Below are 23,983 nucleotides of genomic sequence, written 5' to 3'. Positions count from 1 at the left end.
ATTATAGTAGTTATATTCTTGTATATAGGAGGCAGTATTATAGTTGTTATATTCTTGTATATAGGATGCAGTATTATAGTAGTTATATTCTTGTATATAGGAGCAGTATTATATTAGTTATATTCTTGTACATAGGGAGCAGTATTATAGTAGTTATATTCTTGTACATAGGAGCAGTATTATATTAGTTGTATTCTTGTACATAGGAGCAGTATTATAGTAATGTTCTTGTATATAGGAGCAGTATTATAGTCATTATATTCTTGTATATAGGAGCAGTATTATAGTCGTTATATTCTTGTATATAGGATGCAGTATTATAGTAGTTATATTTTTGTATATAGGAGCAGTATTATAGTAGTTATATTCTTATACATATGAGGCAGTATTATAGTAGTTATATTCTTGCATATAGGAGAGTATTATAATAGTTATATTCTTGTATATAGGAGCAGTATTATAGTAGTTATATTCTTGTATATAGGGAGCAGTATTATAGTAGTTATATTCTTGTATATAGAAGCAGTATTATAGTAGTTATATTCTTGTATATAGGATCGGTATTGTAGTAGTTCTATTCTTGTTTATAGGAGGCAGTGTTATAGTAGTTATATTCTTGTATATAGGAGCAGTATTATAGTAGTTATATTCTTGTATATAGGAGCAGTATTGTAGTAGTTATATTCTTGTATATAGGAGCAGTATTATAGTAGTTATATTCTTGTATATAGGGAACAGTATTATAGTAGTTATATTCTTGTATATAGGGGCAGTATTATAGTAGTTATATTCTTGTATATAGGAGGCAGTATTATAGTAGTTATATTCTTATACATAGGAACAGTATTATAGTAGTTATATTCTTGTATATAGGAGCAGTATTATAGTAGTTATATTCTTGTATATAGGAGCAGTATTATAGTAGTTATATTCTTGTATATAGGGAACAGTATTATAGTAGTTATATTCTTGTATATAGGGGCAGTATTATAGTAGTTATATTCTTGTATATAGGATCAGTATTATAGTAGTTAAATTCTTGTACATAGGAGGCATTATTATAGTAGTTACATTCTTGTATATAGGAGGCAGTATTATAGTAGTTATATCTAAGTCGAGGGAGGTGAGTGGCACCAGTGACTAAACTCCCTAAGTAGCGACCCGTTCGTGGAGGTGTAATCTTGGAGCTTCAGGTATGCAAAATCTCTGGGGGTGCAGGTATAAATTCGGTAGTCCATAAAAATATGTGAGGGAAGAAGAAATGAAGATACCGCACTCACCCACTGTATGTATTTGAAGATGTAGGTTTATTCAGGTCCTTGGGGAAGGATCCGTCAGTCCACCTGACGGATCCTTCCCCAAGGACCTGAATAAACCTACATCTTCAAATACATACAGTGGGTGAGTGCGGTATCTTCATTTCTTCTTCCCTCACTTATAGTAGTTATATTCTTGTACATAGGAGGCAGTATTATAGTAGTTACATTCTTGTATATAGGAGCAGCATTTTAGTAGTTATATTCAGCTAAGCTTTGCCCTGTGTCTGCAAGACATGCAATACCAGTGTACAAAGGGGAGGGCTCTCCATCCACCAGCTCTGGGAAAACTGCAGATTATAGATGAAGCCTGCAGAGCAGAAACCTGCTTAAAAATACCATATGCAAGTTATATAATAGGCAGAAATAGTGCTGCTCCTCATGTACACACAAAGAACAGTTTATACTGAAACGTCACCTGAAATTACAGGTACACTTTAAGGGAAGCGCTTAGTGTTTTCTGTGAGGTACACCAACAGATTGGAGATGGGAAGGGGTTAAGAAACAATGTACAATTCTGTTTGGTTTGAGTTTTCAAGTCAATAAACTGAGTTCCCAAGGGAAGAAAATATATTCATGGACTGACGGTTGTATCTCCGCTAGTCTCCTCCATATAAACATTTACAGGGAAATAAAACAACTTGCACATTTTTATTAGCTGGAAGAGACTTATTTTTTCCTCTACACTGAAAAAAAAAAAAAGAATTAAGATAAATTATTACATTTTAATGTGCAAATTCGTAAAAGTTCATTAAAATTGGATAAATATTTTATGTATTCAGTCCTGGTTCTAATTCTCCGTTACCATAATATACTATACCGCTGGTTGGAATCAATTTTTGCAGTTCCAGAATAATTTTCACTCAGCGGCAGAATCCTTCAAGCAGGTGTCTCTTCTCTTTTTCATTACTAATTCCCTTAAAGGATAATCACATCCAAAATGTGAATTCAGCAGAAATAAACTAAAATAGGAATAATAAAACCGGAGATGAAAAGGTTTTATACAATTTTTGACAATTGCTGCTATTTGTCTTAAACTTCCAGGCTCTGTCATCTTGTCTGAAAGTTAAATGGACAAGAAGAACTCTCTGTACTATTTTAGTCTATCTTCAGGCTCTATCCTAAGGGCCCGGATGTAGAGGTCCTTTATGTGGCATCCACAAATTGCTATGAACACATACTGTACATTGCTGTGACTCTTTATCGTATGGATTTTTACATTTTACATGCTGTTTTGCAATGCAGTGATACTGTCACTATCTTAGCAGCTGAGAACTATCTTATGATTTGAATCTTTGATGCCACAGCTTGACACCCTGAACTGTGCCGTGACTTCCCCATTAGCTTCTACAGCAATATCAATAACAAGGCTTCTATGAACATTGACCAAGAAAACATTCAACTGGTTTTGCCCTTATGAACTTGGAAAACTGGGTTTTATAGAAAGAGCAGATCAAGGGGGTATTCAGGTAAAAGATAAGTCTCCACTAAAGGAATATCAAAGATGGTGCAGGTGACATTTTCCAAGCATAATCCTTCTGTATGACATTGGGATTCTGGTCAGCCTACAGTGGTCAAAAGTAAGGGCCCATAGAAATCTATGATCAATATTAAAGCCCCAGAGAATTATATAATCTACTGTAAAATCCCATTAGTATCTGCAGTTTACACGCTGGCCCAACAGGAGGATATGGTCTACAGTAAAATCCATTTTCTGTATGTGGTCTTCAGTAATGGACCATAGAAATCTATGGTCTACAGTACAGTCCCATTCTCTTTGTGGTCTTCAATAAAGCCTACCTAGAAACATATGGTTTACATATATAGTTATATAGAAGTCTCTGGCCTACAGTAAAGTCTAATTTTTGTCAGTGATCTTCAGAAAGGCCCCATAGTAGACTATGGTCTACAATGTAGCTCTATAAAGTCTCTGGTCTGCGGTAAAGCCCCTTAGAAGTCTCTATTCTACAGTAAGACCCTATAGAAGTGTATGAAAGCTTCAATACAGCCATGTACCACTTGGAGCAGAGGAATTAGTATAGGGGGTGCAGTGGTAGAAGTTGAACCCAGGACCTGGTCCCAAGGGACACAACTGTCCTCTTCAGGAGTCCTCTTCAGTTTTTTTTTGTCCCTAAAATATAACTTACAAAGTCCTAGGAAAAAATTGTGCATTCCCACCACTTTATCAGGCACTGTTGTAGGTTGGTGAAACCAAAACTGCATTTTTTCTGTATCAATTCATACATTTACAAAAAAAATTTGAAAAATGCAATTCATGTATCTCAGTAGTTCAGTAATTTCTTCCATCAAGCAAGTAGCATGAGAATTAATTTCATCTAGAAACAGAGAAGGAATTCAAATTTAGATAAGATACCATTTCATATGGACTTTTTTGGTCTTTCAACCTCTCAACAAATACAGTTCGGTGGTATAAAAAAAAATGAAGGGAAAGGGAAAAAAATTAAATTATCCAGCTTCCTATCAGACATCAGTCCTGCATGAGAGCTGAGCCAGGGCCAGATATGATAACTACAACTCACTAGATAATCCAGCTACACACTACTACATAATACAGCTATAAAATACTACATAATACGGCCACAACATACTTCACAGTAAAGTTTTTATTTCCTATTTGATCTACCGACCTGTATCGTTTCACAAAATGGCCATTCCCCCATAAACTTTATAAGCTTTGGTGTGTCCATAATAAATATCAAGTTGTTAAACTTAATTACATGTAAAGCCGATGGCACTACACACCGCCTCCTAATGAAAACATCCGCGCTCTCATCTGGACTGCTTAATTGATGAAAATGCGTTACTGGTCTATTGTCTAGTCTACATTGAACTGGCATCCTGCCTTCATAAAGCATGGTCTACCGGCATGTATAATTCCCATCGTGTCTACCAAATACTTAACAAATACATTAGGAAGTCTGATAAGAGACGGCAGACTAATCATTCACCTGTACTTGTAATGTTCTTCTGCTATTGACTCTCAATAGGTAATTGAAACAACCAGCGCTGCTTCTTTGTTGACCAGATGTTGTCGACAGGAATAATTTATCTAATTCATCTGTCAACAATGGAAACAAGATTATGCTAGCAGATGATTCAATGGTTCTTCAGTCAGTAAACAGTCTTAAGGACAGCTGCGTGCTAAGCGCAATGTACAGTATTGCGCTACTGTGATTGAAGCACTTACTTGGCATAGAGATTGGGAGTCAGGAATTTAAAGAAGATCTCCGGGATAGAAATACTTATCCCCAATACTAAGGAAAGGGATGAGTGTCAGATCCCAGGGGGTTCCAGCAGTCTGACCCCGCGACATCTGGCCCATCCTCTATCCTTAGCATAGGGGATAAGTTTTTCTATACCAGAGATCTCCTTTAAACTCCTGCACTCTGCAATCTCCGGCTCTCCCATAGAGCTTCATGAAGGGGACATGTCTGCTGCCAATTCGTGCATTGGTTGACATGCTCCAATTAGAAGGAGACCAGGGTTCCTTGCGGGAGATCTCTGAGGGTCCTAGCCGTCAGACTCCCCCGATCTGACACTTAACCCCTATCCTTTGGATAGGGGTTAAGTTTTTCTATTTAGAAGTTAAAGGGGTTAAAGAGGATTTCTACTTCTTAAAAAAAATTAGGTCCATATGGACATAATTGAGTGGTTCAACAGTTAGGACTCCATCTACAATCCATGGTGGAGAGCCAGTCTTAGAATAAGCCATGAAGTCATTATCAGAGAAGGCGGCCATCCACAAGAAATAAAAACTAACAACCCCTATAATATTTATAAAATAAAAAAACTAAATAAACTTAGACCAAGTGGTCTAAAGATGCAGCAACTTTATGACAGTGTCTCATGCTGTATGATAAAGGTGACACATCTGTAGACCCTATTGTCTAACTCAATGTTTCCAAACCAGGCTGCCTCTAGCTGTTGCAAAACGACAACTCTCTGCATGCCTTTGGCTGTGGGGGCATGCTGGAAGGTGTTGTTCTACAATAGCTGGAGGCACCCTGGTTGGGCAACACTAGTCTAACCTTATGCCACCTATTGATTGGCCACATTTTAGTTTTTGTGCAAAATGTTTGCAATTTTCAAGCACACCGCCACATTTCAAGCCATGCTTCCTTTGCTTGTAGGTGACATCACCAAGTCAAAAGAGGCACAAAAAATGTCAAAAAATTCCTGCACCCCCTGGTTCTGATACAGATCATCTTCTAGGGACTCCTGACAACCCCCATTAATATGTGTGTAGTGGTCAGGCAATGTATCCAAACTAACCAGATTCTCACATACTGTATATCTCAGTTAATAGGAGAATGTCCACCATAGAAGGCACAGGCGTAACTTAGAGCTTCAGGGCCACAATGTGACAAAAATCTGTAAAATGGCCCCATGTATATTGTGCCTCATTTACAATACTAGTATTTTCTAATGGGGAAGAGATACCTTTGGGCCCCCAAAGGCACCAGAGCCCGGCATGACTGCTACCTTTGTATGCTCTATAGTTATGCCCCTGATAGAAGGAGTAAAGCAGCATGGGAGGAGAAATCAATGGTCTTTCTCTGCCTCAGTTTATGATGTCAACTAAAATATCTCAAAAAACAATTTGAGTCATATTTTTTGGTCAGATAATCTTGTCTTCTTGTATTTAATTCACTTGGCATTTATCCGAGGAGTTGTGATTTCTTACCAGCCTCACGTGATGAGGCGTTACTGAATAAATGACTGTAATAACTAGAGTTGAGCAAGCGCAACTTAACTCTTTTGTCACAGTAAATCATTGAATCTTCTGGTTTATTGTGATAGCTTGCTAGGCTTAGCACTATGAGCGAGTTCAGCAAGAAAGGAGTTAATTAGCACTGCTGTACAGTGCTAGTTAACTCCTTGGGATTTATCTATATGGCTGTATAATGTATACAGTGAAGAAAGTGATACACACCATCTTGTCGCTGGTACGGACCTCTTCTTGTATAGCCCTGCCTATAGCAATGAGGTCATGAGGAGGAGGAACTGCACAAGAAGAGGCCCAGACCAGCAATGAGATGAGACTCTCTTCACTGTATATATTATACAGCCATATAGATGGCTGTATAATGTATACACCCCCCTCCCTCCAAGAAATTAACTAGCACTGATCAGCAGCACTTCTTATTTCCTTCCTTGTTGGGCAGAGCTGTACTTGTGGCTGTAAGCTAAAAGCACTGCTCAACCCCAACATTACCAAGTTTGCATGAATGGAACTTGGCAATGTTCGAAAGTTTAGCGAGCCCACTAAAGTTCAGATCGAGCGCGGGGGGCTATGCTCGCTCAACTCTAGTAATTATATTGTGGCTTCTAAGGTCAAAGCCAATGAGAACCAAAGGTGGAAGCCCCAGTGCACAGAAACCCCAAAGATACCATCTTCTAACATTTCAGAAGTTTCATTTCAGAAATTTGTGCACCAAGGTTAAACATTCGAATCTCTAAAAAAAAGTCTCGACCAGACAGTGTCTGAAGTGTTTAAGACCTTGTTGTTGATTATTTCATTTGTCTTCATTGGGGAGGAGAGAGTACACTGTCAAGACGTCCCCTGACAGCAAGGTACAATAAAGATGAAACTTCAAGGAGTATTGGATCTTCATAAAAAAGAACTCATACTTATTTTCCTTCGGCATGTGAAATGTGGGGCATCTGGATTAAGGCTTCAAATTAGAAACGTATGACTGACTACTTCCTGCAATTTACAGCAATTCCTACCTGTCATGCATGGATTTACATAAGTATGAGAGCTGATTGAGCATCGGGCGATAGATGTTGCTCGTTTGATTTTGGACACACGGCAGATTGTTTTTGTTTTCTTGACACATTCATTCCAGCTCGCGTAGAGAAGTCACAGATTTTCCTTCCAAAGCTCATAACAGGTTTAGCTAACTATGGAACGTCTGTCACATTTAGATTCACTGAGAAGCTCTCTGTAAGGAACTTCAAAGAAACCAAGGCTTTGAAACACTCAAGTAATTCCACCGTTCCATGCTTGCAAAAACATCTATCATATTAAATAGGCCATAACTTCACTGAAAACAGAATTATAAATCTCCAACAATAATCATTCATCACAGCAAAGCTATTATTAAATCATTAATGGATGGTTATTTTCTTTCAGTTCCGCTGCAACACAGACAAATGTATTCCATTTTGGTGGAAATGTGACACAGTAGATGACTGTGGTGATGGATCCGATGAGCCTCCTGAATGCCGTAAGTATACTTTTTAGATTTTCTTTAAAAAAAAAAAAAAAAAAAGCTTAACAGGGTGTATGACGACTTGGGGGTTCCTGGGCCTATTTTTCTTGGCTCCTCATCCCTAGTAGCAAGAGGATGTTGTTCTTTGTAATCATATTAAGGGTTTCTAGTAGAGATGAGCGAGTTTTTGAAAAATTCAATTCGGACGATTCGCCGAATAAAAAAAAAAAATGTGATCCCAATAAATTCTAGGCAATTTTTTTTTAGTAATGCATTTTCATAATGTGTTTAATAAAGTGTGTGTGTTTCACTTTTTTTTCTCAAATTTTTTTCAATTTTTTTTTAGGTAGTACTACTACTTCCAGCATGGAACAAACTGTTCCATGATGGGAGTAGTACCTGTGCTTATAGACAGATTGCCCTGAGTGTTACTCGTGACATCCGCTGCGATGCAGGCAGCCGGCTGCTCTTCTCTGGTCCCACTGTAGTATAAGTACATGCCATATATATATATATATATATATATATATATATATATATATATATATAATATTCATATTTCCTACAGAGAGCTGTGAGTGGCTGGAACCATCTGGCCAATCACAGCTCTCTGCGGGAAATGTGAATAAGTGATGTGAATTCTATTCACATCACTGGCCCGCCAGAGTATAGTGCAGAGATGCGAGCGCAGGAGAAAGCCGCTCCATCTCTGGAATAGATAGGACGATAGCATCAGGTGTCAGGAGTGATACCTGCTGTGATCTGATTATTAGTACAGGTACTACAGCTCCCATCATGGAACAGTCTGTTCCATGCTGGGAGTAGTAGTACTACCTAAAAAAAATTAAAAATTTAGAAAAAAAAGTGAAACACACATACACACATACTTTATCAAACACAATATTAAAATACATTACTAATAAAAAAAATCATATAAAAACTATATTATTTTTACATTTAAAAGGCCCCTTTCTACATTTTTATTATTGTCGGCTACATTTTTAGTTCCCTGCCCACCCACATAAATTGATCCCTGTTTAAAAATTAACATGAAAATTTTTTTTTGTCTTTCAATTTTAGGGAGCGGGCAGGGACCAGAAAATTCAGTGCTCAATATTACCCGATGTGATCGTCCATAAAATAGCTGAGATGCGGAGCTGCTCTATACAGCGCTCGCATCTCTGCAGTATACTCCTGGCCGGTCGGAGTACAGAGCAGAGATGCGAGCGCAGGAGAAAACTGCTGCACATCTCAGGGATGAAGGATGATTGCAGCGGGTGTCAGGAGTGGTACGCGCTGTGATCTGTCCTTAACTACAGGTACTACTGCTCCCAACATGGAGCACACTCTGCATTAATAGACAGATCGCACCGAGTGTCACTCCTGACGCCTGCTGTGATCCTCCTGTATAAAGTATAGATGCGGGCTTCCGCTCTTCTATGGTCCCCTGCATTGGCGTATATATACACCTATTCATATTTCCCACAGAGAGCTGTGATTGGTTGAAACCATCTGGCCAATCACAGCTCTCTGCCGCAAATATGAATAGGTGTATATATACGGCAGTGCAGGGGACCATAGAAGAGCGGCCGACAAAAGTGAACACTGTCAATTAGTACAGGTTCTACTCCTCCCATCATAGAACAGTGTGTTCCATGCTGGGAGTAGTACTACCTAAAAATTTTTAAAAGAAGTAAAAAAAACACACGCACACTACATTTTTATGAGGCTTCTTTCACACTATAGATTATTCATCCGTTATTAAACATAAGTTTTCTGTATTGTATAATTAAAAAATGGATGTATAATAACGGATGAAATAACGAGTGCTAACGGCTGAATAAAGTCTGTCAAAATAACAGGCATATTCATCCGTAGAAGACCCGTTATAACATCCATCACGTACCGTTATTTTATGGCCGTTTTAACACCTCTGCTTACAGACTCCTGCAGCCGGGACTACTACTACTCCCATCATGGAACAGACTTGTTTCCATGATGGGAGTAGTAGTTCCCTGGCTGCGGGAGTCTGCCTTGGCTGGGGAGGCTACAGTGTTTGTACTACTACCCCCATCATGGAACAGACTGACAAAGAGGAGCAGTGGGGAATAGACTGACATGTCCCTGCTGTGCCCTCTTATTGCAGTAGCGGGAAGATGTCGGGCAGAGGTGGGGAATGAATGAATGAAGCAGCGCACAGGGGGAACAAGTCAGGTACCAGTGGTGGCAGGGAATGGAGCGCTATAACAGTGCACAGGGGAGACAGGTCCCTCCATTCTCCGCTGCTCCTCTCTGTCAGATACGGAGATGAGCAACAGGGAATGGAATGGCATGTCCCTGCTGTGCGCTGTGACAGTGCTAGAAGATGACCGGGAAGCAGGTGGGGGGGGGGGGGGGAGGATCATACATATACACATGGGGGGAATACAATGAATATGCTTAAGTCAGGGGGAATGTGATTATACAGTTATGTAAGTTTAAAAACTCTGCCAGGAGCCCTGAATGGGTCCTCCATACCTGCCATTCAGGGCTCCCGGCGGGGAATTTAAAGGGGTATTCCAGGCCAAAAAAATCTTAATCCTTCCAATAGTTAGTAGCTTCTGAAGTTGAGTTGTTGTTTTCTGTCCAACTGCTCTCTGATGACTCACGTCCCGGGAGCTGTGCAGTTCCTATGGGGATATTCTCCCATCATGCACAGCTTCCGGGACGTGACATCATCATTGAGCAGTTAGAAAACTTCAGAAGCTAATAACTATTGGAAGGATTAAGATTTTTTAATAGAAGTAATTTACAAATCTGTTTAACTTTCCGGAGCCAGTTGATATATATAAAAAAAGGTTTTGCCTGGAATACCCCTTAAAAAATCGCAGGGGAGTAGACCATGCCACCCGCTAGCCTGTTTAATAACTTCTGATCTCATCGGGTCTCAGAAGTGAGACCCCGTGCGATCAATCCCTCAGCCCCTGTACTATAACCCCAATCATGGAACAGAGTCTGTTCCATGATGGGGGTAGTAGTTGTACAAACACTAATGTAGCCTCCCCAGCCGCCTGCAGACTCCTTCAGCCGGGGAACTACTAATCCCATCATGGAAAGATGTCTGTTCCATGAAGGGAGCAGTATTAGTCCCAGCTGCGGGAGTCTGCCGACGGCTGATGCCAGTGGATGAAAAACTCATGCAAATGGATGCCACTAAATGGCATCCCTTTGCATCAATTTACATCCGTTATTAGAATGGTCCGCTTAGGAGGCAATAATGGAGAAAATATGAACTTTAGCGATCCAAAAAAGTGATGGAAATACCTTTTTTAATAAAATTTCATAGGATACCGTTACATTTATTTTTTTAAAGATACAGTAGTGATGTAAAAAATTGTATTTGATGAAATTTTACTTTATTATAACAAAATTGTAATTCATTTTTAAACAGGGATCAATTTATATGGGCAGGCAGGGCACTAAAAATGTAGCTGACAATAATAAAAATGTAGTGTGTGTTTTTCACTTTTTTTTTACATTTTTTAAATAGTACTACTACTCCCAGCACGGAACACACTGTTTCATGATGGGAGTAGCAGTATCTGTACTAATTGACAGATCGCCCATGTCAATTCTGACATCTTCCTGTATAATGTATAGATGTGGCCGGCCGCTTTTCTATGGTCCCCTGCACTGCCGTATATATAGATACATATATATATATCTATATATATATATATATATATATATATATATATATATATATATATATAGATATATCTATATCTATATATATATATATATATATATATATATATATATATATATATTCATATTTCCCGCAGAGAGCTGTGATTGGCCAGATGGTTCCAGCCACTCACAGCTCTCTGCTGGAAATATGAATAATAGGTGTATATATATATATATATATATATATATATATCACCAGAGAAGAGTGGCAGCCCGCATCTATACATTATACAGGACGATCGCATCGGGTGTCAGAAGTGACGCTCGCTGCGATCTGTCTATTACTGCAGGTACTACAGCTCCCAGCATAGAGCAGAGTGTGCTCCATGTTGGGAGCAGTAGTACCTGCAGTTGAGGACAGATCACAGCAAGTATCACTCCTGACACCTGCTGCAATCGTATTATCTATTGAAGAGATGCCAGCGCAAGAGAAAGCCACTCGCATCTATACATTCTACAGGACAATCGCAGGGGTGTCGCTAATGAAGAAATTTGTTCTTTAGAATTAAGGCGAAGTTCGGATTCTGTCCAAATCAAATTTTTCATGAAATTCGGAATTAATTTGACTGTCAGATTCGATTCGCTCATCTCTAGTTTCTATCGCAAAGAGTTCCATTGTTTAGTAATTTTTAGTGTTGAGCGGCATAGGCCATATTCGAATTCGCGAATATTCGCGAATATATGGACGAATATTCGTCATATATTCGCTAAATGCGCATATTCGTAATATTCGCATTTTATTTTCGCATATGCAAGAATTCGCGGATACGAAAATTAGCATATGCGAAAATCAGCATATACTAAAATTAACATAAGCGGAAATTTGCATATGCAAAAATTTGCATATGCTAATTTTCGCATATGGGAAAATTTGCCCGCCAGTCTCACACAGTAGTATTAGAGCCTTCATTACACCACACAAGCTGGAAGCAGAGAGGGATAATCACTGTGATGTGTACTGTTACATAGTTACATAGTTAGTACGGTCGAAAAAAGACATATGTCCATCAAGTTCAACCAGGGAATTAAGGGGTAGGGGTGTGGCGCGATATTGGGGAAGGGATGAGATTTTATATTTCTTCATAAGCATTAATCTTATTTTGTTCCAGGAATGTATCTAATCCTGTTTTAAAGCTGTTAATTGTTCCTGCTGTGACCAGTTTCTGAGGTAGACTGTTCCATAAGTTCACAGTTCTCATGGTAAAGAAGGCGTGTCGCCCCTTGAGACTAAACTTTTTCTTCTCCAGACGGAGGGAGTGCCCCCTCGTCCTTTGGGGGGGTTTAACCTGGAACAGTTTTTCTCCATATTTTTTGCATGGGCCATTAATATACTTATATACGTTTATCATATCCCCCCTTAAACGTCTCTTCTCAAGACTAAACAATTGTAACTCCTTTAATCGCTCCTCATAGCTAAGATGTTCCATGCCCCATATTAGTTTAGTCGCGCGTCTCTGCACCCTTTCCAACTCCGCAGTGTCCCTTTTATGGACAGGTGCCCAAAACTGAACAGCATATTCCAGGTGAGGCCGTACCAATGATTTATAAAGGGGGAGTATTATGTCCCTGTCCCTTGAGTCCATGCCTCTTTTGATACATGACAATATCCTGCCGGCTTTGGAAGCAGCAGCCTGACATTGCATGCTATTCTGTAGTCTGTGATCTACAAGTACATCCAGATCCTTCTCTACCAGTGAATTTGCCAGTTTAATCCCCCCTAAGACATACGACGCATGCAGGTTATTAGTACCCAGATGCATAACTTTACATTTATCCACATTGAACCTCATTTGCCAAGTGGATGCCCAGACACTTAGTCTATCCAAGTCATCTTGTAACTTATGCACATCCTCTATAGACTGTACCGTGCTACAAAGCTTGGTGTCATCTGCAAAGATAGAAACAGAGCTGTTAATACCATCCTCTATATCTTTAATAAATAAATTAAACAACAGCGGGTCCAGTACAGAACCTTGTGGTACACCACTAATAACCGGGGACCAATCAGAGTACGAATCATTGACCACCACTCTCTGGGTACGATCCATGAGCCAGTGTTCAATCCAGTTACAAACTAAAATTTCCAAACCCAAAGACCTTAACTTACCTGTCAGACGTCTATGAGGGACAGTATCAAATGCTTTAGCAAAATCCAGAAACACTATATCCACAGCCATTCCTCTGTCAAGGCTTCTACTCACCTCTTCATAAAAGCAAATTAGATTGGTTTGACAACTTCTATCCTTAGTAAACCCATGCTGGCTATCACTTATAATACAATTATCCCCTATGTATTCCTGTATGTAATCCCTTATAAGTCCTTCAAACAATTTACCCACAATGCACGTTAAACTTACCGGTCTATAGTTTCCTGGGGAAGACCTAGAGCCCTTTTTGAAGATTGGCACCACATTCGCCTTGCGCCAGTCCTTTGGCACAATACCAGACACCAGAGAATCTCTAAATATCATGAACAGGGGTACAGATATTACTGAACTTATCTCTCTAAGAACTCTTGGGTGTAGTCCATCCGGTCCTGGGGATTTGCTTACATTTATATCACTTAACTTACCTTGTACCATCTCTACATTAAGCCAGTTCAGTACATTACATGATGTGTTACCAGCACTGACCTGGCCAATGTCAGCTCCTTCTTCCATAGTGTATACAGAACTAAAGAACCCATTCAGTAGCTCCGCCTTCTCTTGATCGCCTGTGACAACCTCCCCATTATCATTATTAAGGGGTCCTACATGCTCTGTCCTTGGTTTTTTTGCATTTATATGTCTAAAAAAATATTTAGGATTAGTTTTGCTTTCTTTGGCCACCTGTCTCTCATTTTGAATTTTTGCTGTTTTTATTACATTTTTACAGATTCTATTAAGCTCCTTGTACTGTTTAAATGTTATCGCTGACCCATCAGATTTGTATTTTTTGAAGGCTATTTTTTTGTTGTTTATTGCTCTTTTAACATCATGTGTCAGCCATGTAGGATTTAGTTTTAATCGTTTATATTTGTTCCCCTTTGGTATATATTTAGCTGTATAGTTATTTAGAGTTGATTTAAAGATGTCCCATTTACCTTCTGTATCAGTATTTGAGAACACCTCCCCCCAGTCTATATCCTGTAGTGCAGCCCTCAGCCCAGGGAAATTTGCCTTTTTAAAGTTATATGTTTTTGCCTTCCCCGCCTGTCTTTGTTTTCTACATTTTAAGTCAAAAGTAACTATATTGTGGTCGCTATTCCCAAGGTTTTCCCGCACAGTTACATTACCAACCAGCTCTGCGTTGTTGGAAATGATCAGATCCAACAAGGCATCACTTCTTGTTGGGTCCTCCACAAACTGGCCCATAAAATTATCCTGCAATAAATTTAGGAATTGTCGCCCCTTTGTAGTTTTAGCCAACCCCGGACCCCAATCTATATCTGGATAGTTAAAATCTCCCATTATTACCACTGTACCTGCCCGGGCGGCCCTCTCTATTTGTTTATGAAGCTGAACTTCTATCTCTTCAGTGATATTAGGGGGTCTGTAGATTACCCCAAATATTATTTTTTCAGTATTTCCCTCCTTTTGTAATTCTACCCACAGTGATTCCACATCCTCAGAATCATCACACACTATGGCATCGTTCACACTGACTTTCATACCACTTCTTACATACAGACAGACTCCACCACCTTTTCTGTTCATTCTATCCTTGCGAAACAATGTAAACCCCTGCAGATTGACAGCCCAGTCATGCGAGGAGTCCAGCCATGTCTCAGTGATCCCAACTATATCAATATGTTCCTCCAGTATCAAGGCCTCAAGCTCCCCCATTTTATTTGCTAGGCTTCTGGCATTTGTGAACATACACTGTACATTTCCATCCTTTATGTTATTGGGGTTAATGGGATTCAAGGGTGTAAGTTTTATTTTCCTATGAAGCTTATTCCTATTAACTATTCTAACCCCTCCCTCCGCTCCACCCCCAGGTACATTTATAATTCCCACCTCTCTATCTACACTATCTTCCCCCTCTTTGCTGTAGGTTCCCTCCCCCCAAGTCCCTAGTTTAAACACTCCTCCACCCTTCTAGCCATCTTCTCCCCAAGCAAAGCTGCACCCTCCCCATTGAGGTGCAGCCCGTCCCTACGGTAGAGCCGGTAACCGACAGCGAAGTCGGCCCAGTTCTCCATGAACCCAAACCCTTCCTTCCTACACCAGCTTCTGAGCCACTTGTTTACCTCCCTGATCTCCCGCTGCCTCTCTGGTGCGGCTCGTGGTACTGGTAGTATTTCAGAAAAGACTACCTTGGAGGTCCTTGCCTTAAGCTTGCGGCCTAAGTCCCTGAAATCATTTTTAAGGACACTCCACCTACCTCTTACTTTGTCATTGGTGCCAATATGTACCATGACTGCTGGGTCCTCTCCAGCCCCGCCCAACAACCTGTCAACCCGATCCGCGATGTGCCGAACTCGTGCGCCAGGCAGACAACACACTGTTCGGCGATCCCGGTCTTTGTGACAGATTGCCCTGTCTGTCCCCCTAATAATTGAGTCCCCCACCACTAGTACCTGTCTGGCCTGCCCTGTACTCCTCCCTCCCTCCTTACTGGAGCAGACACCCCCCTGGCGGTCAGAGGTGGTATCCTGCTGCAGTTCTCCTAGCTCTGTAATGGCATCCCCCTCATCTGCCAAGCGGGCAAACTTGTTGGGGTGTGCCAGTTCAGGACTAGCCTCCCTGACACTTTTTCCCCTACCCCTCTTTCTAACTGTAACCCAGCTAACTGCCTGACTGTCCTGCAACTCCGTCCCACTGTCCTCCCCCACCTCTACTCCCGAGAGTGCCTGCTCAGTGAGCAGGAGACTCCTCTCCATGTTGTTAATGCTTCTCATTGTTGCCAGTCGCCCCTCTAGATGCAGGATCTGGGCTTCCAAACGGACAACTAGCACACATCTCGCACAACAATATGCACCCTCAAACTGTTGTTCAAGGATTGCATACATTGAACAGGATGTACATTGGACTGCATTTTCCAACATGGAGGCCATCTAGTAATGGGGATTTCACAAATGTATAGGAAAAAACAGACAGTCAAAATTACACTTAAAAATTTTTTGTAGACCTTGTGCGTTCAGAAATTAACACTCACAGCGATCTCAACCTCCTGCTTTCAAACTCCAGTTTTTGAAACTCCTCTTTCACGCCCCCTCTTACACAGCAACACTCAGAAAGAGCAAGCTCACACTCAGAAAGAGCAAGCGATAAAAAATAAAAAATAAAAAAAATAAAATAAAAGAATATTCGTAATTACGAATATATAGTGCTATATTCGCGAATATTCGCGAATTCGCGAATATGCGATATTCGCGAATAAAATTTGCATTGCGAATATTCGCGAGCAACACTAGTCATTTTCCCACCAAAACACTGCCATTTGTCAAAAACCCTTAAGTTCCTCTTGGTTTTCTTCTTGGCACTTCAGTATTAAGGGTTGCAGTTTGTTAGATTGGCCCTATTATGGGGTCACTTTTACACCATATCACTGCCACCCTTGCCTACCTAATTATTTTCCTAACCTTCTTGGTTATTCTTGGCTCCTTATCATTGATGAAAACATTGGATGGTGTTCTACCTTACAAAGAAGTTATATTATTGGGTTCCTTCCAACCATGCTTCTCTCCCCACCACAATTCCAATACCTCCCTGATTTACCTATCCCTCATTCATTATAAGTAAAGCAAAGAGAAAAACAGGCGCTCCCTTGTGAAGAACCAACGGGATCACAGGTGTGTGGGAGGGGGAGGGAAAAGTAAAGGCTCACCCTGCCAGGTTGTGCGTACTCCCACACAACCAAGATGTGCGTTTGATATGATGATCTCGGTCTGCAGCCTTCCCAGAGATGGCGTAGAGATGTAAGGTGAACTTCAGAAAAGATGGGAATATCAGCGCTGACCAAGGAGAGGACAATAGAGCCAGGTGTGTAGCGAACAGATTTAATCCAATGCGACGCGTTTCACCGCGCTTGCGCGGTTTCACCATGCCTGATGAAACCGCGCAAGCGCGGTGAAACGCGTCGCATTGGATTAAATCTGTTCGCTACACACCTGGCTCTATTGTCCTCTCCTTGGTCAGCGCCGATATTCCCATCTTTTCTGAAGTTCACCTTACATTTCTACTCATTCATTATAAGGATACCTTGACCATATTACCTTGTTCTATGTTACAGATCAAATTTATTATGTGTCTGCTTTCTAGCCAAAATATCACCATCAGTCACATGTCCACCATCACCCATTGCTATCTATATCCCAGACCCAATATGTGCCCCTGTTCCCCACCAAACCACCCTCATCAAACACAAGTCCACCATCACCCATACTTATCTACACACCAGACCTAATATGTTGCATTTTTTCTCACCAAATCACCACCACAAACACCAACCACAAGTTTACCACCACTCATACCTATCTATCCCAACTAATCCAAAAGACTATAAAATGGGCAGCATCTTATTTTAGCCACACAAAAGTCTGGTATATAATCTAAATTTAGCTTTTCGATCATGATTTACTATAATCCAAAAAATATGTTATTGAGTGGTCTACAGAGTCTTCTTCAGATATCATTTTTGAACCGAACCACCAAAACAGAAGGTTCTTTTTCCCTCATCTCTTTTGTACCTTAACTTTAAGTCTAGTTAGTGATTCAAATAATTGCTATCTACTATGAATTGCTTTGTAAAACATTTTAGGCTAAGTTCAAAGGAACTGTCAATTGTGCTCTGACCTGTTCTGGGTCCATTTGGCCCCCCAAAAAAGAGCCACAGTGACCCAGAATGGGTCCGAGAACAGTTGACACCAGAATTAATGGGGTCACTCAGCTTTACACAGATCTTTAGGCCACGTTCTAACCCTGAGGACGACACCACATCCACATACAGCTAGTGGCCAGTGGATGATATTTCCGGTAATACTGCAGTTTTATCAGAAAATTTGTTCAACCATTGGTCACTGCATCCATTGGATAGGGGACAACATGTCAAGGGGAGGAATACCCCTTTAATGTTTCTGCAGATGCCGGAATGGGGATTTCTGCAGCAGAAACATCTGCTGCAGAAATTCTGCCGTGTGCACAGTGCAGCAGAATCACATTGAAATCAAAGGGACTCTTTATTCAATAGTCAATAACTAGTCAAATTTTTAATATAAAAAGCCTGGATGATAATTATCCACCGGTGATAAGGAGTGTTTTCTTGATTTGACATTTCTAACAGCTGCAGCAGAATTTCTGAGCAGAATATTTCTGTGGAATTCCGCTCAGAAATTGCGCCGTGCGAACATAGCCTAATGCTCAGCCTCTGTTGATTGGCCAAAAGTTTCCCTTTATGCGAGTGTATAATAAGATGAGAGCACGGTGTACTATACTTGTTACTTCAATTTTTTTTTAACGGTAAGAATATCTAATTCTATCTATAATTTGTAGGCTGTGAATAATTACGGCGTGTCCTGTTATATAATTCGGCAAATGTATGGAGCGTGCACCCTCAAACTCATTAGCACCTCTTGCTGCAGTGCCAGGTTCTTCCGAATGCAAAAACTGCTTCACACCTCACTACCTGCTAGAGAACCGGCATCGAAATTAAACAGGAACAGGATTTTCACATAAAACATAGGACGCTTTTGGCTAATTACCCGGCATATTAAGCAACTCAGCTTTGCTGTTGGCAGACATCAATAGCCAGGATTGACATAATGAATGGAAGACGTGCGTGTTGACGCATCTACGGGATGTTCTTTTTCTTATTGTAAAACAAATGCATTGTTTCATTCACAAAGCCCTGCTTTGCTTTGTCTTGCAGCTTTGTGAAGATTCTTAAAGGGAATGTTCATCTCACAGCATTTTACAAATCACAGGCAGAATTAATGGACTTTTTACAAATAGTTGAATGACTTCATAAATTCATTACTTCACTTATCCTGTACTGATCCTGAGTTATATCATGTATTGCACCCCAGAGCTGTACTCACTATTCTGCTGGTGAGGTCACTGTGTACATATATTACATTACTTATCCTGTACTGATCCTGAGTTGCATCCTGTATTATACTCCAGAGCTATACTCACTATTCTGCTGATAAGGTCACTGTGTACATACATTACATTACTTATCCTGTACTGATCCTGAGTTATATCCTGTAAATCTTTTTATTATAAAAATCTAAAACATAACAGACATAATCAATAATACATAACATAAACTCAGCTTACATGCGCCATAAATATGAAACAAAATAAGACAAATTGTCATAACAAAAACTAAACTTTTACCAGCCAGTCCAGTTTCAACTTAAACTAATTACGTACACGTATATATAAACTAATGAAATAATATGTGTACCCCAACACCATACATCACACCAAACTCACACCAATTACACAAACAAAAACTCTGCCATGCCCGGCAATAGGAAATAAAAGCCGTCCAAACCTGGACATAATGAAAATATTGACTAACAGACAGCAGATACATTACAGACAACACTTACATATAAACATACATATAAACATACATATAAACATACATACACTTTTTTTTTTTTTTCCTTTCTCTCTCTCTCTCTCTCTCTCTCTCTCTCACCAGCCGATTCCACACTCATTCACACCCATCTTCACCACCATCATTAGCGGATATGACACTCATACCCATCCTCTCCTAATATAAAAAAAAAAAAAAAAAAATTTAAAACAAATTTCAAAACAAATAGATCCGGCTGCCTTAACTAAAACGAAAGGTAACTGAACATTAGTAAGCATAAATATACAGTAATACAGAAATACAGGTAAATGAATAACAATAACAACTCTTTCACTATCTAATCCCAAAGCCCCTCCAGCCCCTCTGGCCATGAGATGGTATAAATGTCCAGTCCAGTCCATAATCCACACCAGGAGCCAGGCATCATGGAGTCCAATATTGTTCATCAATGGCTCCACCCAGCTCACCTCTTACCCCCCATTCCCCCACCCAACTATTCTATAGCCCCCTATATACCTATATACAAGAAAGTAAAAGCAAGGCCTATTCAGCCATGCCACCAAAAGGTTTGCCACACAACATAATTACTTAAAGACATACTATACACTTATTAACATAAACATAACTATATACATAACATAACTATACATATAACTACATTACTATATACATAACATAACAATTGTAAGGCCCAAGTTCAGTTACCTGCAAGCCCTTCATACACTCATTTCTCTAAAACAAAACAAAAAGCTAAAGGTGACATGCGCCAGCCCTCCACCGGGATCAGAGTATGGCAGACCAGATACCAAATAATTTTTAAACCTATCCCTCACCTACTTTCCCTAGACTCACACTATCGCTGCCCCTAAAGTTTAAGCTGTCCCTACACACTGACCCTACACTGACCCTACCACTCTATCCCTAAACAGAATTAAGGTGCCTCCCCCAAAGGGTTCAGCATCTAGGGCACATCAAATGAAAACCCTCTCCATAGGAGAGAAGCCCTACTTGTACCCAATCTGCCATACTCTAAAGACCTGATCTTCCCGAGGTCACCAGTGATATTCCTACAGACCTCCACCTCAGAGAGGACTTTTCGCTGTGTAGATACTAAACACTGTGCATTCCACGTGTGATACCTAACCACTAAGCTAACTAAAAATAATGTGCACCGATCTCGGCCACCCAGGATCTTGAATGCTCCATAAGCCCACTCCGGATAGGCAAGGCCGGCAAGTTGACTCCAGCCGATGGAAGCGCCCACCCGGTTGTAGACCCCTATATTAAAGGGACAATGAAGCAGGAAGTGGTCCATGCTTTCCAGCGTGTTCCCGCACTCTTCTCGGGGACATCCCCGGTCATCAGATCTCCTACACTTCAGGTTGTCCCTTACACATAGCTTCCCCTGAAAGCAGCGCCAGGTCAAGTCCCAAAACTTCTGGGGGATCCGTTTTGAGTTCAAAAGACTTAAACCAACCCTCAGATCCCGACCTGGGCAGTCCCTGAGTGCCAGAGGCTTCTGGAAGTGGGTCAACAGAACCCGTTTGTCAAGGGAACGCCTTGACTGGGTCCTGATCTCCCACACTCCCAGACCCCACCGACGTATCGCCTTCAGAGTCGGGGTAGCGTAAGCCGGAAGATATCCATGTGGTGTACGGAGGTCCTTCACTTGCCCTCCTGTCTCCCATTCCTGGAAGAAAGGCCGAAACCACTCCCTGCAGGAGAGTACCCACGGAGGAGCCCTCTCTTTCCAGAGGTTTGCGATGTTGGCTTTCAAGAAGGTGTTCGTTAAGAACACCACAGGGTTTACCATAGATAAACCCCCTAGTCTCCTCGTGCAGTACGTAACCTCCCTCTTGACTAGGTTCATCCTGTTCCCCCATAACAGTTGGAAAAACAGGCTGTAGATCCTAGTGTAGTAAGCATCTGGCAAGATACATACACTGCCCAGATAGATAAACAAGGGGAGCAGGTACGATTTGATAAGGTGTACCCTTTCCCTGAGGGTCATAGACCAACCCTTCCACTGGTCCACCTTCTGAGCGGCATCCTGGAGCTTACCATCCCAGTTTTTGGTGGGATAATCATCCTGGCCGAATGTGATGCCCAAAACTTTTGCTGACTCTTGGAGCCCTGGAAGGGTGTCCGGTAGATCAAACATGGGATCCCCCCCTCCCAGCCAGAGACTTTCACACTTATCCCGATTGATCTTGGACCCGGATGCCTCCGAGTAACGATCCACCTCCGACATCACCACCTCGACCTCCACCCTCGAGGAGACGAAAATGGTGACATCATCAGCGTACGCCACCACTCTCTGGGCGACATCCAGCTCCGCCAGAGTCATCCCGACTCCCGCTAACGGCCCACAATCTACCCTCCGGACGAAGGGATCGATTGCGAACACGTATAAAAGCGGGCTCAAAGGACAACCCTGACGGACTCCGGACCCCACCTCAAAAGAGCGGCCAGACCAACCGTTCACCAGTGGGAAACTCTCTGCCCCTGCATATATGGTGACAAGCCAATTCACAAAAGTACTCGGTAAACCATATCTCAGGAGGATGGACCAGAGGTACTCGTGGTTCACCCGATCAAATGCTTTGGCCTGATCCAGGGACAACAAGTACCCCTTCCAAAGACCCGCACTACTCCGCTCCACTGCCTCCCTGACACTGAGGACAGCACTTAAGGTGCTTTGGCCCGGAACAGAGCAGTGCTGGGCCCCCGAAAGGAGCCGGGGTGCAAACTTCACCAACCGATTAAACAGTATCTTGGCCAGAAGCTTCCTGTCCGTATTGAGAAGAGCTATAGGCCTCCAATTCTCAATCCGGCTAGGATCTTTACCCTTTGAGAGAAGAATCAGGGCCGACCTCCTCATTGACTTCGGCAGAGTGCCCGAGGAGAGACACTCATTGAATACCTCAGTCAAGAGGGGAGCTAAAGACTCCTTAAAGGTCTTGTACCACTCGGATGTTAAGCCATCCGGACCTGGAGACTTCTTTGGGGCAAGCCCCTTACTTCCTCTTCCCTGATTTCTTCTGCCAAAACATCAAGAGAGGGGTCTACCCCTGGCTCAGGAATGGTTTCAGCCAGGAAAGCCGACATCTTGTCCCGATCTAGATCCTTCCTCCCCAAGAGGTGCGAGTAGAAGAATCTGACAACCTCCAGGATCCCTGATCTGGACCGATTCAGAGATCCCGTACTATCAATCAGTCCTGAGATGATTTTACTACTCACTGACATCTTGCAGTTTCTGTAAGGGTCGGGCGAGCGGTACTTCCCGAAATCCCTCTCAAAAACCAAAGATGCGTGCCTATCGTACTGACACCTCATCAGCAAGGATTTCACTCTGGAGATATCCTCTCGGCTACCTCCAGTCGAGACGAGAAGCTCGAGTTTCCTCCTCAGACCCTGATACAGGCGATACCTGTTCAGGGACCTGAGGCTCGAGAGACGGCGGAAGACCCCGCAACCCGCTTCTTGAATATCTCCCACCACTCTGACTTACTACTACAAAGGCCCAGTAAAGGTACCTGACTCTGAAGAAAATCCTCAAAGGACTGTCTTATCTCCGCTTCCTCCAGGAGGGACAAATTCAGCTTCCAATAACCTTTACCCATCCGGGGGGGTCTCTGAAACATTCAAGGAAAACAAAATCATACAGTGATCGGAGAATTCCACCTCAATCACGGACACTGCGGAAGAGACGGCTTCCTCCTTTAAATAAAACCTGTCTATCCTAGACCTGCAGCTACCTCGATGATAGGTGAAACCCGCGTGGCCCGAGGGGCTCCGGATGTGGGCGTCCTCTAGGCGAGCTTCCCTAACTATGCTATTGAGGGCTGTACTATCATAAGCCAGCGGACCATTGGAGCCTCTCCTATCTTGGGACCTCGTGACAGTATTGAAGTCCCCTCCAAAGATCACTTGCCGACTTGTAAAAAGGAAGGGCTTGATCCTCATAAAGAGGCTTTTACGGTCCTACTTTGTTTGTGGGGCGTAGATGTTAATGAGCCAGAGCTCTTGCCCCTTCATGAGGACATCTAAGATCAGGCACCTCCCCATTTCCAACTCGATAACCCTTCTGCATTCAACAGGAGCGGTAAAAAGGACCGCCACCCCACTATACGGCTCAGCCGCAAGAGACCAGTGGGAGGGGCCACGCCTCCA

At 41.7% G+C, this 23,983-nt stretch overlaps 1 protein-coding gene across 7 annotated transcripts in view; it reads left to right on the top strand.

Annotated features, from left to right (window-relative positions):
• Positions 1-23,983, top strand: part of LRP1B (LDL receptor related protein 1B) — a 1,569,499-nt gene that overhangs the window by 1,391,248 nt on the left and 154,268 nt on the right. For all 7 annotated transcript variants that reach the window (XM_056534716.1, XM_056534714.1, XM_056534720.1 and 4 more), the window contains one exon: positions 7,474-7,567. In XM_056534716.1, the coding sequence (XP_056390691.1) occupies positions 7,474-7,567 (94 nt within the window). The remainder of the gene's footprint in view (positions 1-7,473; positions 7,568-23,983) is intronic.

Source organism: Hyla sarda, chromosome 8, assembly GCF_029499605.1.
Source record: "Hyla sarda isolate aHylSar1 chromosome 8, aHylSar1.hap1, whole genome shotgun sequence".
In the NCBI taxonomy this organism is placed as follows: Eukaryota; Metazoa; Chordata; class Amphibia; order Anura; family Hylidae; genus Hyla; species Hyla sarda.
The sequence above is the reverse complement of the archived record's forward strand: the minus strand, read 5'-3'. Positions and strand labels throughout refer to the sequence as shown.